General features: G+C 34.2%; 3 protein-coding genes across 4 annotated transcripts; all 3 read right to left on the bottom strand.

Annotated features, from left to right (window-relative positions):
* Positions 1 to 9385: 9385 nt before the first annotated feature.
* LOC106622731 (probable cytochrome P450 12e1, mitochondrial) lies at positions 9386 to 13807 on the bottom strand. Its single transcript, XM_014242000.3, has 6 exons — positions 13560 to 13807; positions 13145 to 13250; positions 10844 to 11090; positions 10667 to 10783; positions 10147 to 10597; positions 9386 to 10085 (listed from the first exon to the last, which is right to left on the bottom strand). The coding sequence occupies exons 1-6, from the start codon at positions 13656 to 13658 to the stop codon at positions 9504 to 9506; spliced, it is 1602 nt and encodes a 533-aa protein (XP_014097475.2). The 5' UTR covers positions 13659 to 13807; the 3' UTR covers positions 9386 to 9503.
* Positions 13808 to 16132: 2325 nt separating this feature from the next.
* Positions 16133 to 19211, bottom strand: LOC106622732 (probable cytochrome P450 12e1, mitochondrial). 2 transcript variants are annotated; one of them, XM_036356920.2, is made up of 7 exons: positions 18973 to 19211; positions 18159 to 18264; positions 17768 to 18017; positions 17585 to 17701; positions 17068 to 17524; positions 16550 to 16999; positions 16133 to 16477 (listed from the first exon to the last, which is right to left on the bottom strand). In XM_036356920.2, the coding sequence occupies exons 1-7, from the start codon at positions 19069 to 19071 to the stop codon at positions 16418 to 16420; spliced, it is 1539 nt and encodes a 512-aa protein (XP_036212813.2). In that variant the 5' UTR covers positions 19072 to 19211; the 3' UTR covers positions 16133 to 16417. The 2 variants fall into 2 exon arrangements, with proteins under 2 accessions (XP_036212813.2, XP_036212812.2); XM_036356919.2 differs by having other exon boundaries at positions 16134 to 16999.
* Positions 19212 to 21683: 2472 nt separating this feature from the next.
* On the bottom strand, positions 21684 to 24818 carry LOC106622736 (probable cytochrome P450 12e1, mitochondrial). The gene is made up of 6 exons (XM_014242003.3): positions 24507 to 24818; positions 24327 to 24426; positions 23291 to 23537; positions 23114 to 23230; positions 22591 to 23041; positions 21684 to 22524 (listed from the first exon to the last, which is right to left on the bottom strand). The coding sequence occupies exons 1-6, from the start codon at positions 24600 to 24602 to the stop codon at positions 21937 to 21939; spliced, it is 1599 nt and encodes a 532-aa protein (XP_014097478.3). The 5' UTR covers positions 24603 to 24818; the 3' UTR covers positions 21684 to 21936.
* Positions 24819 to 26134: the final 1316 nt, after the last annotated feature.

The raw sequence follows: 26134 nt of genomic DNA, 5'->3' as shown, positions 1-26134 counted from the left end.
TGAAAGATAAATTAAAGTCTTGTTTAAAAGGATTTATTTTTTAAGTCGACATGTCTAATCCTATCTAAGTGTAATACATCATACACCACAAAATAAGATTTATTGACCGCGTGTTTACGTCAATTTTCGCTATTCCTTCACTGTCAACACATTTTGTACACACTTTTTTTAAAACCACACAAATAACAAAAACTTGTGATAAATACCATAACAAACTAATGCATTTACAGCTTAAAAACCCGATGAGGGCTACACAAAAGGTGCCTACAACAAAGCCGTTATGATGGGCGTTATAAAAGGATTTAAAAGTAAAGCCGCATAGTTGCACCGTTAAAAGCTGGCAAATTTAAAAGTTGTCGCTAAAATCAAACACAAAATACAAAACCAACAACAAACTATCGATTGACAAACTGCACAAGCGACCGGTTAAGCCAATTTCATAACAAACGCTCACAAGCTTCGAAAATGGGTCACACCAAAGTCGATACACATGCAAACAAGGGAGGGAGGGTGTAACACAAACAAACACAGTATATTGTTAAATATTTATGCGCTGGCGGCATTTTCGTTAGTTTGTGTGTGCGCTATTTTAGCCAACAATGAAATGCCGCGTCACAGCTAAATTTCCGAAATGGGCTTGAGTCTTCCGCCTCACATCAACGCAGACATCAACTCTATCAAACATGATATTCAAGTATACTTGTGTGTATGTATTGTATATGTATGCATAAGTTCGACCCTTTTCACTCTTATTCGGGTGAATGTCCCTTTTGACAGCCAAATTGATATGCGTGGGTGTGTGTCCTGTGCTAAGTGTCCGTCACTTTTTCTGCTTTGTGTTGGTGTATTTTAGACATATTGTCATGGTATATGTAAAGTATGTGCGTGTTTGTGTTTCTAGCATAGGTATTGCAAAATATTTAGATACTGTTTTCATCGATATTCTTGAAAATTGAGCTGTCGAGGTCACTCATTAGCTTTGTGGCTCTTTGCATCTGCTGTGTGTGTGTTTATTTCGCATCAATAGTTTTATAGGAATTAACTGCGAGTGTATTTAGAAGTAGTTGAAAACTGGTTTAAGATATTTTAGTGGTGTCCTCATATGGACAAATGCGGTACGGTGTAAATGGAAAAAGACATTCACTTTAATGAACAGGAGTGTTAGAATAAAATTTTTTGAATTAAATCTGATTTAGCTTTTACTCATTTTATTTAGCAAATTTATAGAAAAATATTAAAATAATTTAGTTTAATTCTTGAAAAAAAACGCTTGATAATTTTATCATCTTTTGAATATAATGAATATATTTGATTCACCAAAAACATTTTATACCTCAACATAGCGCTTATGGGTGGACAGCATCACTGAGAGCATGTAGAGAAAAATTCCACACTCTGAAAAAGTCTGTCTCTACATTTAATTGGATTAGTTGTTTTTTTAAAACCTTTAATGTTTATAATGTTGTTTGTGAAAAATTGTGAATTCAGTAATTTATGATATAAAAAAGTATAATTTAAGATGTTCACCATAGTGTGTTCTTCACCAAGAAAATTAATAGAAGTTTTCCTATTCCCTTGAATTATGCTTTTTCGCACCGATTATTATTGTAGAGGTTGCAAGCTCTTCTAAAACAATGTTAAAACTGGTTCTACAATTAACAAGCACACCTACGTAATGTGACAGCATTTAAACAAAAATTGAAAAAATACTGTATCCAAAAATAAAATAAAATAAGCAGTAAAATTTTAGAAAAAAAAATATAAACTTTTTTTGAGTTACACAAGATCTCCGATGGCGCTCAAAAAAGATCCTCTACTGCTGTAGTGATCTCTTTTTCTCTGTTGAAGAGTCATAAAAAAAAGATTGTCGCTACAAAGCAATGGCCTTCGGTCAAGAATTGATAGAATGGCGAAGTTTTTAAAAACAAGTTGAATTTTAACCAACATTTTGGTAATTTTTGGCCTGTCAAAATTCGATTTGAGCAGATTTTTTTGTTTTTTTTTTTAATTTCAAACTGGATGTGTCTCTAAAAAATTTTTTCTTGATATTTAATACAAGTATAGTAAGCCGAGACGTTTGCTTTGGCAAGTCTTGGAGAAATCTACTTGCGCTATCACTTGGTAACACATTCCATCTCTTTTGTGCTACCTTCTATCTCTTTGAACATGAACTGAAACATTCTCTGGGTTATTTGGAGCATTCAATGTACAATCTCTCGTTCGAATCGATAAAGACAAGTCGTCAGCTCTGTTGTTTTCATCAATTTATGTGGTCAAGTTACGACGTCTCATTATGTGAAACTTATTCGCTTATCTGATACTGGGCCTTGGCTTGGTTACCAAAATGCGGTTCTCTTCCAAAACTTCCAAATCTATGCTATAGTTCATTTTGGAGCCGCTTATATCGATTGAAGAAATGTTCTTAGCACCTGGATTTTCCTCCTGCATGATAAAAAAAAATTCTCACTACGACGGATGACATCATTGTAATAACATTTGGAGCTTAAAGAAAAAATCATAGGAACCGGAACTGTCACGAAATCTAACTTCTACTTATGATATTGACCTACAAAAAGCAGCCTTCAATATAGTAATTGCTGCTTTAGTTCTTACTTTATTAATAAAAACAGAATGGAAAAATTAATCTCTCTCTAATCTCTAAACGTTTCTATCTATATTGGAGACCGCATTAAAAAACCATAAATACATTAGTTCATGTAGTTTGTAGCAAAAAACCTTGGTATACTTCCTATTACCTTGTGAATAAAGTTGTATATGGATTTACCAGCGATTAAGATTATTGAATTTCATTGGGATCGACACCAATAGAAATTGTCTTATAATTGTCAATGCAGCTTTTAAAAAGCTTATGAATGAACGAAGTGAGCTCGCTGAGTATAATTTTGTAAACTTGTTTACTTTTAATTTATATATTGCTAAATGGATGAAAACGGTAATTCGGATCGAAAAATGGGTGTAAATAAAAAAATTTAGCAGTACATGTAAGCGGGCTTAACGCCGTAAAGTAGGCACTCAAATTTTGAAACACTTCATATAGAGAAAGTATTTTAAAATTTAAATGTGCGATTCATTAAAAGCTATGTAAGCACAGCTGCGCTTTCAGAAGCTGTTAACCCGATTTTAGGTGATGAGCAAATTGTTGTTCTTCATCTTCCGTTATCACACATCCTAAAATATATACACACATACACTCCTCTTGTCGCTCTGAGTGTTTATTCCGCCATTTTCTATGATGAATTGCTTTTACTCCACACAAAACTAACACATACAAGTATCTGCTCACAGGCAGGACCGCCTTACACCCACTTCCACGCGCTCACACCAATATACTCACTCATATGCATAGCAAAGCATAGCATAATGTTGAGTTTTATTTCACACACCTCCAAAAAACTCTCTCTTTCTCTTTAGTGGACGGCTCATAAGTCGTGGGTGAAAAGCAGGTGATACTGCCGCTACAGCTCCCCACTGACAGCTACGACAATACGGGCTGTCATGACGTAGTTTCGGTGGTGAAATATTTTCGTCTCTATGCATGCCTGTGTATATATGTGTTTGTGTATGGGTATGTTTCGGTGGCGACAGCAGTAAAAATAGCCCATGCAATAAAAGCAATAACATCATTTGTCTGGGAGGCCAAAGCGTCTGGTGCACATGCGGCTCGGCTTCAAACGGTTGCCTGCTGTTTTTCGTTTGCAGTAGCAAAAAATTGCGAGAGTATAATAACAAAACGGTGCTTTAGGGTGCTTTTCCTTGCAGATATGCGTACATATGTTTGCATGTACATATCACATTCAATCATAAGCCATAAAAAGGATAAATGTGGATTGGTGTAGATATGTAGCGGCGTAATGCAAAGCGATTGAGGGTGGCTACCTGACAGAGATAACACATAGAGAGTTATTAAGATTTGCTGATTTGGACTGCTATGTCATGTTTGTATTGATGTGTGTATTTATATTTACAAATTTATGCGCTGGCTTTAATATTTAACGAAACATTTTCTCTAAACTTTTTTTGTTTCTAATTGAATATTTTTTCTTTTTAGTTTAAAAAATTCGCATGCACAAAGTAAAAACTGTGCATCAATTATTGTTTTATATAAAATAATAGTAATAATTATATAATAATAGTATCAAAGATATAGCCTTGAAAAGTTGCGCGCTCAAGCTCAGCTATATAGTCACTTATATATGTACAACACTTTTAGGAGTTTGAGTAGTTAGATTTAAGGAGCATGCGTTTTTGTGTTCTTTGATAGCTAGTCAAATTATTTCGGCTTTTATGCTTAAAAACTTGCCTAAATTTAAATACGTCATCAATTAGTATACATTTTAATTCGATCAATAAGGGTAGTTTCATGACTGAGGAATAAACTGGAGGGAACTAGAACGTTTCTCAGATTCGTAAATATATCCGGATTATTATATCGTATAGAAATAGAAGTGAATGAATCTTAGCATTTTTTGAATATTTTATAATAAATTTGATATGAAATTAAACATTTTCGTAATTCTACCTTGCTGATATTCCATTTTACCGCTACTTACCAACGTACGTCCATTAAAACATAAAATATTGTTGTCCTTGAACAATTCATTTTTATTTAATTTGTATCACCACGAATCAAGTCCGCTCCTTCAAGCACAGAGAATATAGTGTGAAAGTTTTTTTTTGGGTATGAGTGTGTGTGCGCGCTGCTCTAACTGTTAGTGGTGTGCGTTTTGCGCGCGCGTTGTGTGCATCTGACAGCTTCCTTTTGTTGTTATTACCATTTTTCATTCATCCTTACCCACAATATATCGGCCGCTGTTAGTGTGACTGAGACAGCAGCATCTCCACATATGCTGCTTTTCTCTAGAATGGGTGGTGGTTGTTGCGTGGCTGGATTTTGGGCTTTTTCGACTTTCATTTGGCTTCATTAAATTTACGGTTGCATTCTTGAGATTTTAAGCAATGTCATGTTGCAACCGGCAACATTGTACATATGTATTTGCACACTTTTTCAAAGTAAGAATGTATGTATGTATGTATGTACATGACATGTATGGATGGTGTGTAGGCAGCAGTGGAAGTGCCTAGGTTTGTATTGCGGCTGCCACTTCCGTCTCGAACACGTGTCTGCGTGTCGTAAAAAAGTCGTAAAAGTTTATTATTTTTCGTCATTATGTCGTTGTTGCTGTCAGTGCTTTCGACTGTTGCTTCCCTGTGTGTTGGCGTTTGTATTGATGAAGTTTTTGCTGTTGTTGCAGCGCTGTCAGCTGTCAAATTGAATTTGCTTAGGCTGAACGCTCCGTAACTAACTTACACACACATAGAGGAGTGTGTAAGAATAATTTGCCAAGCCGTCAGATTTGCGCTCAACTTTTCACTTTCGCCATTTTCGGTTTACCGCCCAATTCCACCTTCATACCCACCGTCTCTACTCACGTGTATTCAAACGTCACTCAGCCGGAAGTTGAAGTGTCATGCTGATATTTTATTTTTATGCCGCTTTCGTTTCCATTTTTTATGCGAGTATTTATGTTTATGTGTATTTTTAGTGTTTCTTATTTTGTATGCAGTTGCTGTAGTTGTTGCTGATGTTTTGTTTACATACAATATTTTATTGAGTTGACTTAGGTCAGTTAGAGCAAATGACAGCTCAAAGTCGAGGTCAACATTTTATGATGACTGTGAATCGATTTTTACCTTAATTTGTAAATTTGTGGTCTAATTTAATATGCGTGGTAATATTCATGTTTCTTGGCACTTTTTGTTGAGGAACGAAAATATGTGTGTGATTTAGAATTTGTTTAAAGTTCGAAGACTTCGAAAAACGTAAGATATAAATAATAATGTTTGCCAACATCTATAGATATGCAGTCCGCAAAAATCGGTTGGATCTATATAACAATATTTCGTAGCGTATTTCGAAGTGGATTTAAGACAAACAACTTTATAGAAAGTATTTCTTATTGGCCCGGGATTTAAATTTATATTTAGTCTTTAACAATAGTCATTTTTATTTTCAAAATATGAACGTTTATTTAAGAAAAACATGTACAATAGTATCATTATGTATCATATCAATATTACCCATCTCCTCCAAGAACTATGCCGGCGTGATGGCTAGGAATGAAGCAAGACAATTTTTGATATCCAGTTCTGATGTGAACCGTATTCCAGAGACCGGAACAAATGGTAGACATAAGGGCAACGTCTAGGCTGTAAGGCAGATGAGTTCAAAATTCCCAGCCACTGTTTTCCAAAAAGTTTTTAACCGGTCTTGCAACTTTTGGCCAAGCATTGTCATGAAGAACAATTATTGCCTCGTGTGTAGTCGCAAATTCTGGGCATTTTTCGGCGATCGCTCGCTTTACTTTGATCAGTTGTGTCGTTCCCCATTAATGGTTTCACCCGGAGCGCTAATAATACAGCACGCCGTTTTGATCCCACCAAATATAGACCTTGGCGTGATGGATATTCGGCTTTGTGCTGATATGGCTGGTTGGCCAGGTTTCCCATATGATTTTTTGAATTTAGGGTTGTTGTAATGGATCATCAGTCACAATTCGAGCAAAAGAGATTTATTTTTGAGCATTTCTGACATGAAAAATAATCTATCAACATTTCTTGGCTTCAATTCATATGCCATCCAATTTCCTTGCTTTTGAATGTAGCCGACTGCTTTTAAGTGTTTTGAACTCTGCGATAACTTCTTTTACTTAACCTTCAACGAGTAATGCTTCCGATTTCTCATCGGCACTTTTAAATTGTGTAAACTACTTTTGCACGATGAACAAAAATGATTGCACATATTTCTATCTCATAACTGAATGAAAAAAATAATTCTATCTAACATCTCAGAATCTCTGATAAATAGTATGTACGAGTTTTTAGTTTATCCATATCGAAGTGTGGTATATGAGCCATATATGGTCGGACAGTTAGGCAATAATGAACCAAATTTTCGTTCGGCTATAAGTATTCTTGCTCTTACTGGTGCCTTGCTTCACCTCTTTCTCTCAAGTATCTATCGGGTTTTGATAATATGTACTCAACCCAATGTGACAAAGTGAACCGTAAATGTGTCATGAAGTCAATCCATCTGTGGCTTCATTTTACCTAATTAAACGGCGTCCTCGAAATCAAGACTGAATTTTTTGTTATCAGCAGCGTAAAACTGAAGTTAGTCAAACAGTTCTTAACTAAAGAGCCGAAAACAAGGAGTTAAGATACCCTAGACTATTTACCGAGTTTTGACAGGCAGTTCCTACGGCAGGCGATTTTGCGTAAACGGAACGGACTTTGGTTTTTATCTGGTTAACTACTATCAACTCGACAGTATTCCTAAAACTCATTTCTTGAACTTTTCTGCTCTCCAAGAACAACATTGAATCGGTTATGCATAATTTATAACGACCTTAACATCAGTGAAATTATAACACAATGGGAAACATATCTTATGGTGGGTAGATCTTTTGAATTTCGAATGGCCCAAGTATGCTTCGAAAAGCTTTTCGAGAATATAAGGATAATTGATAACGGCCTTTCTTTCGGGTTTCCTCATGTTACCTGTCTATCATAGTCAATTTTCTATCGCAAGTATTTGATATAATTTTCAAGATATACCGACATTATATGGCTTCGCTTTTCTTGGATAAATTCGAATAATGCGATAGGGCTACAAATTTGGTTGAATTTGTATTCGTTATTACTGATTTGATGGTCGCACGAAAATGTGCCCAACCATCCCAAAATACTTCCTTATGGAATATCAGATGTGCGATTAAACGTTTTCGAGAAACTTCTTCTTCTAACGCTACTGATATTTTTAAATCCACAAAGCACTACCTATGATTTATAGCAACTAAGGACAGATTCCATCATATATAATTTGGGAAAATTAAGCAAGTTTCGTCTTAGAACTCTCAGAAAGAACAGGATAGATGATTTTTATTTGAAAACTGTTTTGGGATACAAGTAAACATATAAATAGTTTAATCTGCTTTAAAACTGTGGTCAGCTATATAACAAGTCTACAATTTGTGATATTATTTTTGTTACCAGTTTTGAAGAAGTCATCAATAAATACTCCAAATGCAAGATATATAGACCGATTCACACATTTGATAATGTACCCATCAGACTGAAAACGAGACCTTTGGGTAAAAGTGGACTGCCGAAGTTAGCGAGGGTATTTCTGGTGTAAAAATATGTATGACCGTTTTCTTATTCATTATTCCTATCACTTATTCCGAGCAAATGACTAAAACCGTATACGCAGCGATTGCGATTTAGTTTTGATCAGCGTTTGCAAGAAAATTGAATACTTATCAATTAGTTATGGCGTAAAATATTAATTAAATAATTAATATTAATAAGTGCCTTATACAATTTAATCAGTAGTACATATACTTATATATGTAAGTGAGTACTTGTGTGGCGCTACAAGTGTTTTCGAATTTTAAGATCAGTGAAAAGTTGAAGTGCCCGACAGCAGCTGCTGTATTGCAATTATTAGCGATAACATATGTTTTAGCAGCAAATAAAATAAATAATAAAAATTTCTTTACTCTGCTGATATATACAATAAAAGTAATATTATAATAAGTGATTAAATTATATTACGTTATTGTTTATTCATTTTTAATTTTTGGTTATATAACATATACTTTTACGTATATTTTCCATTGACAGGTCTTCGTTGCTTGGATTTTGTGTTTGGATCTCCATTTTGGTGGATCAGCTCTTTCTTAGATTCGAAAAAACTGTGACAAGGATAGCATGGTAAGATCTTAGGATATCATTTCCTATGTGTTTACCATATCGTTAATTATATAATATATGTATGTATCGTATGTTGGAGGGAAATTATAAACTTTAATATTGGTATATTTTCAAAGGTTTAAATTTCCGTAAACAATATAGCGTGTAAGACTTAATAGTATTCAGGTTTCCAGAAATATGCATGCGGGATCAGTCTGAACTAAAACCGACTAAAAACAATAAAACCTTTTCATCTGAATAAAAAGAAATTTATCTTGATTTTTATTGGTTGGTTTGAATAAAAGCTATTTGCTACAAGGATCTGATATCAGCAGTTCCGACAAATGGCAGTTTCTTGGGAATTAAGTTACGTATGTAAAATTTCGGATCGATACATAAAAAATAAAAACGCACATATCTAAATCGACTTAGCTCATCACGCGACATATTTTTATTTATTAGTGCAAAATCTGATCCTAAACAATTTACAGACTACTGCTGATTACGTTACGTGTTACCTAACATTAACTAAATTCCAAAATGTTTAAAGAGAAAAAAAATTGAAAGAAATATGTTTTTACATGCTTTCTAAATAGGAATCCACACAACTTCCTATATTTGAATTCAACTTATATATTTGGTTATAACTTATTACAATAACTAATCTTCATACATATGTATCTATTTATATTTATATTTGCGTCACATTTAAATATAAAATATATAAATCTTCACTCGTTCCTCTCCTCGAATTTAAATTTCAATGGAATACCTGGCATGCTTACCAGTTTCGGTATGAAAGCATTTTCTGTTGAATAATTAAATTCAATCACAAAATTACGCATCAAACGCGCCAAAGTGATCTCTAATTCCAAGTCTACAATACGCTTGCCCACACAGCTACGTGGACCAAAACCGAAAGGTAGAAACACGAACGGGTTGTCGATGTGATATTTCTTACCTTCGGTGTCATTGCGCAACCAACGTTCCGGTATGAATTTATTTGGCTCCTTTACGAATTCTTCATTACGCAATAATAAGTTCGAGCTGACCATGATATCGATACCAGCAGGAATACGATAACCGCTCAATACGACATCATGGGGTAAGCTACGCAATGTACCCAAAATTATGGGGTAATAGCGCATACCTTCCTTAATGCAGGCGCGCAGATAGGGAAGATTTTGCATATTCTCTATAGTCAAACGTGATTCTTTATTTGGCAAAATTTTCTTCAGTTCCTCGAACAATTTCCGTTGTTTGTCCGGATTTTTGGCTATGCAAAATAATATGCCGGTTAAGGTGGAACTTGTCTGTGATGAAAATGCAGGAAATTATTTTCTTAACCAGTGTATTGCACCAAGGTGTACTTACTGTATCAACACCAGCCATCATCATATCTAGGGCCATAACAGCGGCGATGCGACGATCAATACGCAAAAGCTTCTCTAAAACACTCTTTTCTTTGCCCACCTCAGAGGTAAATTTACCATCACTGTCCATCTCAATTTGTTTTAGCGCCTCATCTATATATTTGTTGCACAAATCTGCGAGTAAGTCCAAAGTTTTCATTAATTTGTAGAATTTCGGTGTTTTTACAATTTTCCAAATTGATGGTTTCACTTCTAAATCTTCCGAGAGGTCAAAAAAGTCCCGTATGGATTGCAACAGTTGTTTACATTCTGGAGAATCTCGATTCTTATGTATCATACCCAAACGGGTATTTAATGCCACACCGACGATGCCTTCAAGTGTTAGACGATTAAGATCGTCATGAAAATCATCGGGCATCTCGTTTGTTATTGGATCGCGTATGTGGCGGATTCTGTAAAAATGTTCATTAAAAGTAATATGTAAAACTGAAACCCTATTAATTCTTGCATATTGATACAACCTTTCTAAAAATTCATCATTGATCTCAAGTATTGTGTTTAGATATAATCGCGCATTCCTAGGTTGCATTAAAACTGGGTTAACCGCAGTGCGCATTTTCGCCCAAACTTCGCCAGATCTGCAATGAACATATGCACGATTAATATTTGATTGTTGTTTTTCAAGAGATTTTAATTACGTTGTGATAAGTCCGTTTATGCCTTGAAAAATATCGCCCCGATGCACTTGCCGATGATATGCAAACGAGTCGAGTGGGCGTCGATCGGGCCATACACCCTCATTGCGAAATATTATAGGATAGTCGGCTGGATTGAGTGCAAGTACCATTTCGGGTTTGCCAAATAAAGCGGGGAAATGAAAGAGTCTTCCATATTTTTCTGAGAGTTGTGCTACTGCCTCCGTAAAAGTTTTTTTGTAAAACTCCCCTGAAGATTTGTATTATATAAAATCTTTATAAGAGTAAGTCAAGGAAATTTTTAGTTTGTACGCAATCTGAAGCAATCCTTATAAACTGGTCGTTAAAGATAAACTTTAACACAGTACGAAGGTGCTTTGAAAATTATCCAGGTGCACGAAATTTATTGTTCCAAAAATTTTTATATTCTTTCAACAAAGTTAATAGTTTTGTTTACCTAACGGTTGTTTGTATCTGATAAAACTTTTTGAAATGGAGTTATATATATATAAATGATCAGGATGACGAGACGAGTTAAAATCAGTGTGACCGTTTGTACGGACAAGAGGTAACTTGAGTAAAAATTGAGAAAAATGTGATGAATATCATATCATGAAACAAGCTGCATATGTTCCTTGACACCCAAAGGAATTCGGTATTGCAGGTGGGTGTAATCGGATTACTGCCCCGCCCACAAAACGCCATTAAATGAAAACCTGTGAAGTGTATTTTTAAGTGCATTAATAAGAATGTAATTTGGTACACAGAATTGCTGTAGTGAGGGACACGTGTGGGCTCATAATTGTTTAAAGGTGTGCGTGATCCCGCCTCTAAATGGTTTCATATAGGTAGGGTGGCTGTGTAATGACGCACGTAAGCCTGTATGAGGCCCACTGTGATACCAACGTGATTAAAGTCCCCTTACTCTTTTGGCTCCTCTCTGAACCACCTCGTGCTTCTGATGAAGTTCATCAGTACGAAAAGTTTTATCAATACAACCTCCGACACGTCCTCAATAAACTCTCGGCCGGTAGTTGCTATTCTTTCCCTATTGAGCCTTAAGCTCGCGTATAATATTTTTAATAGTATTCTCCTTTTCCACCTCCTGACAGACAAGCCTTACCTGGTTTATAGTAAAATAGGGTGTTAGATCCACTAAGAGATCTAGGGGGATAACAACCACGCCTACTTCCCATCTAACAAAAAAAATAAAACATGAGTGAAGTCATCAGAAAAAAAACTTTGTAAATAATAAATTGGTAATAGTGTCCTCAAGGTATTTGATCTTACGCACGAAAATTTTCGAAATCGGACTATAACTTTTCACCCAGACCTCAAAAATTTAGACCCCAGTGCATATGGCATATTTGTTTTGAAAATATCGGCCAATCTGTAAGGTCTAGTATTGAAATTCATTCACCTTTAACCATCTTTGCAAATTGCGAGAGTATAAAATGTTCGGTTACACCCGAACTTATATCTTCCCTACATGTTTAATTTTAATTGGCCTACTCCGGACAAAGTAGCATCTGGTGGCATGAGTGAATGTCAATATTGTTGTTCAACATTGAACAAAAACTAACTAATTGCTGCTCGAACTTTTTTCTCCAATATTTAATTAAGTAAAAACAACAATCCGAAATCTCTCTGTCTGAAAGGTCTCGTAGTTCATTTTAAATTCATTTTTGTTAGTTATTTTCAAATGTATAACTTCTTGATTGGAAATTTATCATATCATAAGATCAACATTTTTCACAACACAATCGCTAGAACACATATTTCTTAGAGCGAGTATTTATATTATATAATCCAAATCAGGTGCAGGGAAAATTGTACATATGCTGAGTGGAGTATTATTCTTTGTAAAAGGTAAGGTTAAGGGTATAGAATTAGTATATTAACTAAATTACACAAAAAGGTAATAAAATCTCAATATTTCGGATTTCTTGCTAAATTTTGTGTCACTTTTTCCAGTATGCCCGGAAAAGTATTGACAGAAGCGAATATGCACTTTTCATTGTTTCATTTTTTTAGGTCATTGACGTGCCATTTCAAAAACTAGTTTAACAGATTAAATCACCAAAAGTTTGTTCTAAAAAAGTGATGGCTTATTATTTTGTATGGTTTGCTGTATCCCTAGTTGAAACCCTTTTTAACATAAATGTCAAACAAATAAGTTTATTTAGACAGTTTATAAAAAAATCCACATCTTTCTAAAAACACATCTATACATTGTTTAACACAATACTATATCCTGATTACTATATACAATTATATTTCGAAACATAAATTATTTTTATTTACCTCCCAACATAAACCCACGAACAATTTCATATTTACTTGGTCCGGGTAACTCTTTAAATGGGCGCGCATTTTCCAAGTTAGTCGTTGTCGATACTGTATCACTGAACTGGAATTTAAAATTTGTTTTGTTTTAAGTATATGTTATGATTTTATTAGTTTGATCATTAAATTGTATCTCCTCCATAACCAAAAGCGGTTGCACTTTATTTCTGTTCCTCGGTGACAACCGTTTTCAGTCTCTCTATTCATAGCAGAGTTAACATAAAACTATACATTATTTTAGCACTTGTGATTAGCTTTGTGATACAATAGAACAAATACATGAATTATTTAATATTTAGATTATTATTATTATTTAAATCATCTTTAATTTGTGTACTTATTATTAAGCAGAGATTATACACTAAAATGTTACCTGCTGTTGTGGTAATGCTGTCGCATATTTCCTCAAAAATGTTGCACCCAACGAATGTCCAAAAGCTTCATTATATTGTATTAAACAACGAGATAACATTTTAGTAAGAAGAAGAACGCTTTGTAATGAACTTATTTTATTTTATAATTATATTATCAAAACACCAAGCCAACTACCGGTATATACTATTTGGAAAGTATAAAAAGCAAACTTAACATCACCGCGTTTGAAAACTAACTAAACAGCTATGCATAAATATACGCTTGTAAATTGCTTGTTAGTCGTTATTTATTATTATCAGCATAACGCTCAACTACCTGATTAACGATTGAGCTTTTTGAACAACAAATTTCTTGCCGCTGTGAAATGTGATTCGAAGAAACTGCAGCGTTATCAAACATCTCAGCAAAAAATCGGCGTCACAGCTTATTAAGGTGTAGCAAATAGCTGTATATACATGTAGTGCAATCTTAAGTGAATATTTAGTAAGCACTCTTGTGAAAGCTCATGCTTTGCCGTATGTGCGACTGTCCCACTAGTGGATCGGTTGTTGTGTATTATTTGGTTTGATTAGTTCTACTGGACTTTCTCAGAAAAAAGCTCTACATTTTGTACAACTATTACTTGAATCAGTAGCAGGAATTAAAAATATCTAAAACTATTGCATACAGACTGGTTTTAAGCCTACAGTAATTTTTACTGTTACTACTGAATTAACCTAACATATACTGTAGGTCACGTGTCATCTTGGCTTAGTTAAATATTAAGTGTGAACCGCAATATCTACTTTTAAGTGAATCTTAACCTAAATAAGTTAGCACATTCATCATTTTACCGCTGTCGAAAAATTCAAATTTGATTTAAATATCTCAGAAAATGTTTCAGAACAATATATTGGGAGGTTGTACCGTTGCCTTTGACAATAGATCGTGCCACATCTCATCAAATAAAAAAGGTTTCCCCACAAGTACTTCATTGATCAATTTGTATGTCAGCTACATCCTACGGTGGTCCGATATTGGCAATTCCGATAAGTAAGCAGCTTATTAGGAATGAATGGACATGTGCAAAATTTCGGATTGATATCTCAAAAACTGAGCGACTCATTCGCGTATATGCAGACTTATGCATTGTAAGAGGTCTCTAACGTTTCCTTCCCAACTTCGTCGGGTTATAAAGATATCGAAACTATTTATAAAATTAAAATAATAACCAGTTTGTATGTAATATATAAAGTGGTCTCTGAGTACTAGTGATTCGATTATTTTTAGGTAATACAGCGCTGTACCAGGGGTTAAAGCACTGATATCGCAGTTTCAATATTTTCGGTCGCTTTATAAAAATTTCTAATATAAAATCAATTAATACAAATATGAAATATAAAAAAACGAATGTTTGTACAAATTAATTTATATTTATATAAATATAATTATTATATATATATAATTAATTTATAATCTTATCTTTCACCAAACTGATAGACGTCAAAGCGTGTTTATTGTGCGTGTACTCTTTGTTATCAGTGCATTTGTACACTGCATGAATTCAAATAAATACATATCTATGCATACATAGATACCAGGGAAATGGAAAAGCTTCGAGCTACAAGAATTGAATAAAAATGAGTTGCAGTTAGACCTGACCTTTAATAGCTAACTGATTCGTGATGTATAACATTTTGAGTGACGAAGATTTAATATCTTGAAAACAAAAAGTAGAAAAGAAGAGATTCCTGTGCTAATGAAATATATAATATTTTGAGCAGAAAATAATAAACAAAAAACACTGATACCAAAAAAGTGACTTGAAGAGTGTTATCCGCGTTTTTGGCTTATCATATTTCGTACAGTTTATATGAGTACCGAAAACGATGAACGAACTAGAAGTCCAAATAGGAACGTGGTAAACGAATATATTATATTAAAAAAATCGCTAAATGATTTTTGAACGACTTGAAAATAAAGTTGATCTATATAGCTAACATTTTAAAGTATCAAAAAAATGAGTCGCTCGACTTTTTTCGGTTTTTAGATATGATCCTTATACATACAATAGTTATTTCAACAACGCACAAAAATAGTGTTTTTTTTTTAATAAAAGGAAGTAGACAGAATAGTTCTAGGAATGCTGTAAGGGCATATTAACTACAACAAATTGCTCATAATTGAAAGATCGTCTAACGAAAACTAGTCTACAAAGGTTTAGGGGTGTGCAAAGCTTGAAATGGAACGTACATTTGGTACCATTCGAACTTAAATGCAACTGCTGTCATTTCCAAAGATGGAGATTACACTAGTATTACTCTTCCCAAGGTTTCTCTCAATGTGAACGTGAACTAACATCACTTATTGAATCAATCCGCCAAAAAGTTTTGATATCAGATTTAAGAGATAAATGGGGATAATATTATTCTGAATAAGTGAGGTTTCCTAAATCTAAAAAAAAAATTAAAGCAAACACTGGCCTAAATATATATAAGACTAACGCGAGATTGAGTTAGGAACAAAAACATGGTTGTCATCTAAAATATATATAGATATATATTGTATACGTATGTATCGAAAGTCTTCTCCTTTCTTATATCCACTTAATATATTTAATTCTCTCACTTTCAAATGTTGATATATATGTATTTGATTTACTCTACGATCTATTTATGCAATTTTAACTGTACTATAAATGTAGTTACAATTAAATTTTATTGGTATACATATTCTACATATTGAGCCTTAATTATCTTTGCTTATACCTACAAACATATTCTACTCATAGAAACTTATAAGCAAAACGTTTCATAAAACGATTTTAAAAATTACTTTACTTTACTATATTATTCGTTTAAATTAATCATCCGATCTTCACTCCTTTCTTTCTTCGAATCTGAACTTCAGTGGTATAGTTGGTATGAAAATGAGCTTCTGTGTAAAAGCATTTTCCGTTGAATAATTAAACTCAATCAAGAAATTGCGCACCAAACGCGCCAAAGTTACCTCCAATTCTAGGTCCACAATTCGTTTACCCACACAACTGCGTGGACCGAATCCGAAGGGAAGAAACACAAATGCGTTATTGAGTTGATATTTTTTACCCTCGATGTCATTCCGCAGCCAACGCTCTGGTATATATTTATTTGGCTCTACTACAAATTTCTCATTGCGTAACAGCAAATTGGAACTAACCGAAACATCAGTACCGGCCGGAATGCGATATCCGCTCAGCACAACATCGTTGGGCAGCTGACGAATTGTGCCAGCAAGACTGGGATGATAGCGCATGCCTTCCTTAATACAAGCGCGTAGATATGGAAGATTTTGCATATTCTCTACAGTCAAATGGGAGTCTTTATTTGGCAAAATGCTTTTGAGTTCCTCGAAAAGTTTCTGTTGTTTGTCCGGATTTTTAGCAATGCAAAATAAAATGCCCGTTAAGGTGGAACTTGTCTGTGTTAAAGAGAAAATAATATTTGAAATATTTTCTTAACCACCTGATTGAGTTGTGGTGAACTTACTGTATCGACGCCAGCCATCATCATATCCAAAGCCATAACCACAGCAATTCTGCGATCAATGCGTAGTAGTTTCTCTAAAACACTTTTTTCCTTGCCCATCTCTGAGGTGAATTTCCCCTCACTATCCAAATCGATTCTTATTAGCGCTTCATCAATATATTTGTTGCATAGTACTATATATATAAGCATGTCCAATGTTTTCATCAGTTGATAAAACTTCGGTGTTTTGATTATCTTCCAAATGGGTATGTTGACTTCTACTTCTTCCGACAATGCGAAAAAATTACGAATTTCTTTTAACAGTGTTTTACTTTCCAGACTATCGCGACTTTTATGTATTATTCCTAAACGAGTGTTTAGTGCAATGCTCACAACGCCTTCCAAAGTGAGGCGATTAATATCGTCATGAAAGTCATCGGGAACTTCGAGTGTTAAAGGATCGCGTATATGACGTATTCTTAAACGAATTTATGAGATGAATATTTTCCTTAACTTTATAATAACTTATTGCATCAACCTTTCGAGAAATTCATCGTTAACTTCCAATAACGTGTTTAAGTAGAGTCTGGCATTTTTGGGTTGCATTAGAACCGGATTAACGGCGGTACGTATTTTTGCCCATTCTTCGCCAGTTCTAAAAATGTATTTAGAAATCATTTAGATGTGCGATGGATTTTTATTTACAATACAATAAATTTACGTTGTCAATAGTCCACCCATGCCTCGAAAGAAATCTTCTCTATGCACCCTACGATGATAAATTAAGGTTTCGAAAGTACGGCGTTCTGGCCAAATACCCTCGTTTCGAAATATTATTGGATAATCATTTGGATTAAAATTCATTACCGTTTCTGGTCTCCCAAACATGGAAGGAAATCGATAGATGTCGCCATATATTCGTTTCATTGTTGTAATTACTTCAATAAATGTGGTTTTCTTATAGAACACACCTGAAATTGATATTAAATAGATATTTCAATATATACAAAATTGAGAAGAAAACGTAATGAACAACCATGAGCTTAAGAATATATCGAATAGGCTTTTTTCATATTCATACACATACATTTCATATAAATACACTTTCCTACCTCCGGGTAAAGATCCACGAATTATTTCATATATGCTTGGCCCAGGTAGCTCTGAATATGGACGCGCATTTTCCCAATTATTCGAAGTAGAAGCTCCTTCATTTTCCTTTAAATTAAAAGCAATTATATGAAAAATATGTAAACTTGTTTAAGGTCAATTATAAAGTGTTGTTATTGAGGAATATATTTCTATAGAAAAATCTTTCAAATGTATTTGATATGGATTTCAAAAAACTTATGATATGAGGTTGTTTTGTTAGAAACTAGACTTCTTTTTGAGTCATAAAAATAGAGCCCATCAACTGGTTTAAAGGTACTCAACCTTTTATCATTGAATCATGATTTTATCTTACTGTCAAATTATGTGCAGCAATGAGGGGCATTTCTGCGGTAGTACATGCATAAATATACAAAATTGTTGTATTTAAAGTGTAAACAACTCCTAATGCACTCTCCAGTTTTCCTGGTTTCCAGGAAATATTACTATCTGATTTGGTTAACATGTCTAAGGCTTAATTAGTTATGTGATTTGACTCCGTCAGCTCACTTCTGGCCGTGAAATCATAGACCCATGATAAAACAGTTACGGCATCATTAATACCGTTAATCTGTCTGGGATAAGTGGTCTAAAGTTTGTTTTTGTAATATACCGTCACGGTGATTATATGCCCAAATGTATTATCAAACTCTAAGTGCCGTAAAATTTTGTTAATTTCAGTGATTTTTCTATGCTTGAGTTGAATTAAAAGTTCTATAACCATAAAAACTTCATTGATAAACCTTTAATAGCAATAAAATAATAATCATAATTTACCTGAGCTTGCTCCACAGCTGTTGTATATCCCCTAAAAGTCGTTGAACTGAACAAACGCCCAACTATTGTATTGCATTTAGTTAGATAGCGCGATAACATTTTGAGTGTTTTGTTGTTATTAATTAAACTAAAAATGTTTATTATGCGACATGCATTAAAAATACCTGAAAACTTGTTTGCAGAGAGAAATGCTACTGATCACTAACGCGTTTCGGCGATTCACTATTTCGTAGTGAAAATATTTTAATCAGCCTAAAAATGTAGTATGCCCTGTGTTATGCCTTGCATTATGAAAGCTCTAATCAGAGCTTTTTATTATTAATAACATTTTTAAAATTGAATTCCACTATACTGCATTGCTTGAAACTATTCCTATTAAGAAGCGCAACATGTTGTTACAGAGTATAATAGTTTTGTTCACCTAACGTCTGTTTGTATCACCAAAAACTAATCGAGATAAATATCGAGTTATATACATACATATATAAATGATCAGGATTACAAGACGAGTTGAAATCCAGATGTCTGTCCGTCTGTCTGTTTGTTCATGCAAACTGTAACTTGAGTAAAAATGGAGCATAAAACGCCATTAAATTAAAAACCTATACAGTGCTATCACTAAGCACTAAATAAAGGTACTAAACTTAATTTAGTACAGGGAATCGCAATAGCAAAGGGGCACTTGCGGGTTGAAATTTAAAAAATCGTCGTTACCAACCATTGTTACCTACATACTTGTAGTAAAAATGGGTGAATCCGTTAAAAATTTCTAAAAGCGCGATAAATCAATATATGATATAAATACGGCAGAAACATAAAATTTTACACCCGAGATAACAGAAGAGGGCATTATAGGAGCCGGGGTCCAAATAAGATGATGGCTGTGGCACACCGCATATTTATCTGAAAACCCATATCTCATAACCTATTCGACCGATATCGACCAAGTTTGACATTTCTGGGTCCCAGTGCGAAAATGGGCGAAATCAGATTACAACCCCGCCTACTTTCCATATAACACAATTTTAAATTCCATCTGATTCTTCCCCTTTCCAGCATGCAAATCAAGCACCAAGGAATGTATCGTGATAAAATTTCGACTAAATAGTTCGCTTAAAGGAGGCCTTCTTATGACTAAAAATTGTCAAAATAGGGCTACAACTGTTCAAGCCCCCAGATACCGAATATTAGTCCCCCCAGTTCTTACGGGGAACATTTTATTGAAAATGTCGTTCAATCTATGAGATATGATATTGATTCGTTTCAAATTAATTCGTTTCAATCCTTTCCTGATAACAGTATGCTGTATGTCAAAAATGGGTTCAATCGGATGAAGTTCTCTTAGCGAATTTTAGATTTTCGAACTTACGGTTTACTTTATACCGCATATATCGGCCAATATGTGGGTTATCTAAGTGAAAACAAGAGAGCGTGTTTTACTAATAACAATGTATCTTTGTGCCTAAAATAGTTAAAATCCGGCTGACTTTAGTTCATATACCATTTATTGAGTTGGTAAGTGTGCCTTAATGAAACCGAGGGAGCGTATTGTTAGTCCGTGACATGTTAATAGTATGTGGAATTGCCAAAAATAGATAAAATCGGGTCAATATTCAAACTGCTAGTTGGCCTTATACCACATATACGAATTACAACCACTCCAATCTACTACATATAATAATTTTCGTTTTTCTAACAAGGCTTATGACGATTATGTCATTCAGTCATTTATAAAATCGCTTGAAAATATGTGCTCAAGTATACCTGAGCAATGCCCAAATTAATGGAATCAGCATGTCTCTTTCTCGGCCCCCAGTATAACATATCAAATGATTTCCGACTTTCCTGACTTTAAACCGTACAGGTTGGTCAAAACGTATGATATTTTAGTGAAATTAAATGGACAAGTTTCCCTGAAAGTTATGTGGTTTACCACTGAATATGTATGGAATTGGTGTATACCTTGGTATAAATCTCATATGCCTAACAGAGAATTTCGTGTCTCTGGTTGACATTTTCCACATCAATTCAATATGCAAAATGTGTGTATTACCTAAAATATAACTTAATAAAATACAAAATTTGATTGTAATCCAATTAATGTTGAATTCTTTCGCAATTTTTTAAAATAAAGTTTTGCCAACATCTGAAAGTATTTTCCCGGCTTTGATCCTTGTAAGTTGCAAGCGTATGAAATGTACGGTTACACCCGAAAGATTGGTTTTACTAATAAATTACTAACTTTGCTTTATTACTTTAGTTTGCAAAGTTTCTTTAGTAAATATTTCCATATTCATATTTGTATATAATATATGTACTTTAATACATGTTTTCATTAATTCGTGCCAGTTAGGAAGGCGCTCAAATCTAGAAAATTGCAAAAAATCTTAATTAATTTTTTCATATTTCGATATTATTCAAAAATAGCTCCCTAAAAGGAGGAGGAGAAGGAAGATCATAAAAGTAAATTGGTGAAATAGTATACCATTTTTTGATGGACCGACATTTTATGAATTTTTTCAGTCTTTTGGTTCATAAGATATCGACATTTTTACTATCAAGAATCCGGCATTGTTTTGGTTTTGAAATGACTACAAGGGCAGAAATCCTGACCGAGAGGAAGCGGATTCTCCTTTTACGAATTGTAAAAAATTTATACTAAAAATATCAATTCCTTTTGTGTATTCCCTGCATATTGTGACAATCAAATATTTTCGGGAGCCAGTTTGTTGGACTCGATCAATTTGGTATTAATTTATTCCATTATAGTTTGATTGTATTTAAAAAATATATTTTTATTGATATTATATTTATATCAAAATTTCGATGAATACAAAAATATTTTTATACTTGATATAACTGTTAATATCTGTTCGAAAATAAGTATACTTTTTTTAATATTTGTTAAGTAATTTTCTTTTCAGGGCTTAATGTGTTTTATAAACATATTACTACACTACAAGACTACGCTCCTCTCTCGATAAATTTGAATTTAAGCGGTATTTGCGGCACGCTCATAAACTTCATAGCGAATGCATTCTCGGCCGGGTAGTTAAATTCAATTTTGAAATTTCGCACCAAACGTGCCAAAGTGATTTCTAGTTCCAAATTAACGATACGCTTGCCCACACAACTGCGTGGACCAAAGCCGAAGGGTACATACAAAAATGGATTAGTAATTTGTCCCTCCAAAGCTTGGGCGGATTGATCGTTACGCAGCCAACGCTCCGGTATGAACTTATCCGGCTGCGGCACATAACGTTCATCATGCATCAAAAGATTGGCGCCGATGGAGATGTCGGTACCGGCAGGTATACGATAGCCGCTCAGTACCACATCTTTGGGCAAACGACGCACCGTACCCGGTATGATGGGATAGCAGCGTATGCCCTCTTTGATGCAGGCACGCAGGTAAGGCAGATTTTGCATATTTTCAGTTGTAAGTTCCGATTCCTTTACTGGTAATATTGTCTGAATTTCTTCAAATAGCTTTTTTTGTTTATCCGGGTTCTTTGCAATGCATAGCAATATGCCGGTCAAAGTAGAGCTGGTCTGTGGGCGCAGAAAGTATTATTAAATTTATACGAAACCCTCTCACAATTAAGAGCGCTTACTTACCGTATCAATGCCAGCTAACATCATATCCAGTGCCATTACCACGGCGAATTTCTTATTAATGCGCACTAATTTCTCCAGCACACTCTTCTCCTTGCCCAGCTCCGATGTGAGGTTGCCATCGCTGTCGTGTTCAATACGCTTTAGCGCTTCGTTAATGTACTTATTGCAGATGTCCGTCATCGTGTCCATGGTCTTCATCATTTTATAGAATTTCGGAGTTTTCAAATACTTCCATATGGAAGGTTTAATCTCCAGCTCTTCGGAGAGTACAAAGAAATTCCGTACGCACTTCATGATCGTTTCACTCTCGGCCGCATCCCGATTTTTTTGTATCAAACCGAGTCTTGTATTTAGTGCAATGCCTGCGATGCCCTCAAAAGCGAGGCGATTAATATCATCAAGGAAATTGCCGGGCACTTCCAATGTACTGGGATCGCGTATGTACCGTATTCTAGCAGCAGAGCGTAAGTAAATAAAATTTAGTTTCATGAGAATTTTCAATTCGTACACTTATTCGACTTACCTTTCTAAGAACTCATTATTAATCTCCAATAGCGTATTCAAGTACAGTTTGGCATTTTTCGGTTGCATCAATATTGGATTTACAGCCGTACGCATTTTCGCCCATTTCTCGCCAGAGCTGTTTTAAAATATTGAAAAAATATACGAAATATAATATGTATGAGTATGTGATACTCACGTGGATATAATACCCTCGACGCCCTGAAACAATTCGGGCCGATGTTTTTCACGATGGTAGACGGTTGTTTCGAAAACTCGGCGATCAGGCCATGACCCTTCATTACGAAAAATAATCGAATAATCCGTGGGGTTTAAATCGATTACAAATTCGGGCTTGTCAAATATGCCGGGAAAGCGAAAAAGCTGTCCATATGTCTTTTCCATTTCCCGAATGGCAGTAAAAAATGGTTTTTTGGAAAATAAACCTGAAATAAAATGATGAAGTACCATATCAGAAGTAATCTATGTCCCTTGATATTTTTGCAAGTTAATGCTTGAGTTAATTATTCTTGTGTCAAATAAACTTATTTATAATTGAGTTATATGGAAAGTAGGCGTAGTTGTGGTATGCCACCTAATGATGTAAAGTTGTCAAAATGAGATCAAGATGTCGGGTAACTACTTCCTTTTACTGCCCCACAGACCTAACATAATAATTTCAAACTTCCGGTTGGCTTTACAGTGTATATATCAGTTAATGTGTAAGATATCTTAACGAAATTAGGTGACCGATGTGGATAACTGATAGTAATGATTTTCGTTTTGCTTGCAGACTGTGGTGTTAAATCGCACGACTTTTTCCTTGTTTTGGTAATAATAATAAATTTGCACAATTTTCAAACGTTGTTTCAAGGTAAGTCTGTTTGTTATGAAATGGCAAACAAAATTTAGTATGAATCAATAACAGCTGTCAAAAAACCAAATTCAAGAAAGTATTGCCCCGTTAAAAACCATACGTCTCAAAAACACCATGTAAAATTTTATATCTCTCACCACTTTAAGGACTTACCAATTATCATTAAGTGAATAGAACTAAAAATGTAAAAATTTCAAATCGAGAAACCTTTCTAACCTATGGATTAAAGATGTAAGTACTGTATAGAAATTAACCTTTTGGCATTTAAAAATTTAATGAAATCAACAACCTGGAGTGCCAACACTTTACAAATTCATATAAAAACAATATACTTATAGACATAATGATTACCGCTTACCTCCAGGCATGAATAAACGTATCAATTCGAATTTACTTGGCCCAGGCACTTCTGAGTACGGCCGTGCGTTCTCCAAGTCCACATCGTTTGTATTGTTTTGCTAAAAATAAAATATAGGGCAATAAGTAATTTAAGAAATACAAATTAAAGTGAAAATATTATGCATTTAATCACAGCTACCTTATACTCTACTTCTGCTGCAAAAGTTCGTACCCTTGAAACGCCCAAATGACGCCAACCGATGTGATCAATTTGCTTTAAATGCCTCGATAACATGTTTGCCGTTGATTACTGCTTCTATTCAATAATTTAGTATGGCAAATGCAACGAAAATGCGAAAGTTGCAAATTTAGAAGAATAACAGAATTGAAGGCGATCACCAATATGTACGTGTTCGCTGTTCCACAAACTTTGGCACAATGAATAAGCTGTTGGTTGTCGTTCATGATCAGTCGGTGCACTCATAGAATTCTGTGTCAAATATTTAATAAACTTTGGCAATGTGTGTCTAGCAATATCTGCACAGTTTTTATTATTTTTGTTAGCCTACGTGAATATATATCAGCATATGCAAAATAGATAAGTGAAGCATTGAGTTGCGAAACGAGCTTTTGCCATTAATATATGTAGATTTACATACTTATACTGTTATTATTTATTGTTGATATTTTGTCGCTTTTTGTTTTTATCTGCTCATTTGTTTGTAAACAAATCACTTATAATTCGTATATATAGACAGAAAGAAATAATTACGAAGAGCGAGCTTATGCGAAAGATCGGCGAATGGAGAGCTTTTTTGCTCAGAACTTGCCCGTTGTTGTTAGGTTCTTTTTCAGGTGGCACACTTATGAATTAAACTGGTTAGTTATTTATAAACTAGAAAAGAATGGATGTTGTCAAAATTAATGAAGAATGTGTTTTAATAAAACTTTAAAATTTACAAAAAAAAAATTTCACCTTTAGGTTAGAATTGATCTAATTGATCATATCCAAAAACTTTCTTATTGTAATGAATGTGAAATTTACTATCATGTGTGAAAGTTTTAGAAAAACAACAGAACAACAACAAGTAAGAAAGGGTTAGGTTCGGCTGTCAATAGTAGTATTGACCCAATTCCATCCATTTTCGGCACCACAAATTACTCTTACCAAAAAATATGCTCACTGAGTTTCATTGTATTCCTCAAAGATTGAGAGATATATAATATTAATATATGGTATAAAGTTTGCAGAAAGTTTGAAAATTTTTATATTTGGTATGTGGGAGAAATATTCACCCGATTACAAACACATTCGGCACAAAAACAGTCAATGGAAATACCCTCGCTGAATTTCACTAAGATAACTCACATATTGACTGATATATACGGTATAAAGTCAAGTGGAAGTTTACCCGATTTTACCAATTTTTGACACAAGGACATATTATTATCAGGAAAAAATGCTTTTTGAATTTCATTAATATGTCCCACAGACTGACAGATATTTTGGGTATATGTTAGTATCAAACAATGACATTGATGCTCACATAATCGGTATCAGGGGGTCTTAAAAATTTATGGTCCTTTTTGTATAGTTTTGTTCCAACGGCTTCGCTGGTGCTTGGCTAATAGGTAGACTGTAAGGTGATATGAATATTATAAGCAGAATTTGGTTGATGTTGGTCGAGGACTTAGTTCTTGAGATACTATGCTTCACGTAACGATGAGCGCTGCTGTTGCGTTTGCCCCACAGCTGTTTAATAACTTGTAAGAACCGTTAATCAGAACGGGCGCCTAACTACCATATTGCTTCATATTTATTTAGAA

This window comes from Bactrocera oleae, chromosome 2, assembly GCF_042242935.1.
Source record: "Bactrocera oleae isolate idBacOlea1 chromosome 2, idBacOlea1, whole genome shotgun sequence".
Taxonomy (NCBI): Eukaryota; Metazoa; Arthropoda; class Insecta; order Diptera; family Tephritidae; genus Bactrocera; species Bactrocera oleae.
This window is presented reverse-complemented; position numbering and strand designations above follow the sequence as displayed.

What these genes read in the sequence shown, in the direction of transcription:
- LOC106622731 (XM_014242000.3), bottom strand. Translation starts at nt 13,658, where the DNA reads ATGTTATCTCGTTGTTTAATACAATATAATGAAGCTTTTGGACATTCG. An exon ending in CAGCATTACCACAACAGCAG is followed by an intron (nt 13,251 to 13,559) that starts GTAACATTTTAG and finishes TTTAAATTCCAG; the next exon opens with TTCAGTGATACAGTATCGAC. An exon ending in TCGTGGGTTTATGTTGGGAG is followed by an intron (nt 11,091 to 13,144) that starts GTAAATAAAAAT and finishes ACAAATCTTCAG; the next exon opens with GGGAGTTTTACAAAAAAACT.
- LOC106622732 (XM_036356919.2), bottom strand. Translation starts at nt 19,071, where the DNA reads ATGTTATCGCGCTATCTAACTAAATGCAATACAATAGTTGGGCGTTTG. An exon ending in TCGTGGATCTTTACCCGGAG is followed by an intron (nt 18,018 to 18,158) that starts GTAGGAAAGTGT and finishes TATCAATTTCAG; the next exon opens with GTGTGTTCTATAAGAAAACC. An exon ending in AACGATGAATTTCTCGAAAG is followed by an intron (nt 17,525 to 17,584) that starts GTTGATGCAATA and finishes AATTCGTTTAAG; the next exon opens with AATACGTCATATACGCGATC.
- LOC106622736 (XM_014242003.3), bottom strand. Translation starts at nt 24,602, where the DNA reads ATGTTATCGAGGCATTTAAAGCAAATTGATCACATCGGTTGGCGTCAT. An exon ending in AATAATGAGTTCTTAGAAAG is followed by an intron (nt 23,042 to 23,113) that starts GTAAGTCGAATA and finishes CTCTGCTGCTAG; the next exon opens with AATACGGTACATACGCGATC. An exon ending in TGTTAGCTGGCATTGATACG is followed by an intron (nt 22,525 to 22,590) that starts GTAAGTAAGCGC and finishes CTGCGCCCACAG; the next exon opens with ACCAGCTCTACTTTGACCGG.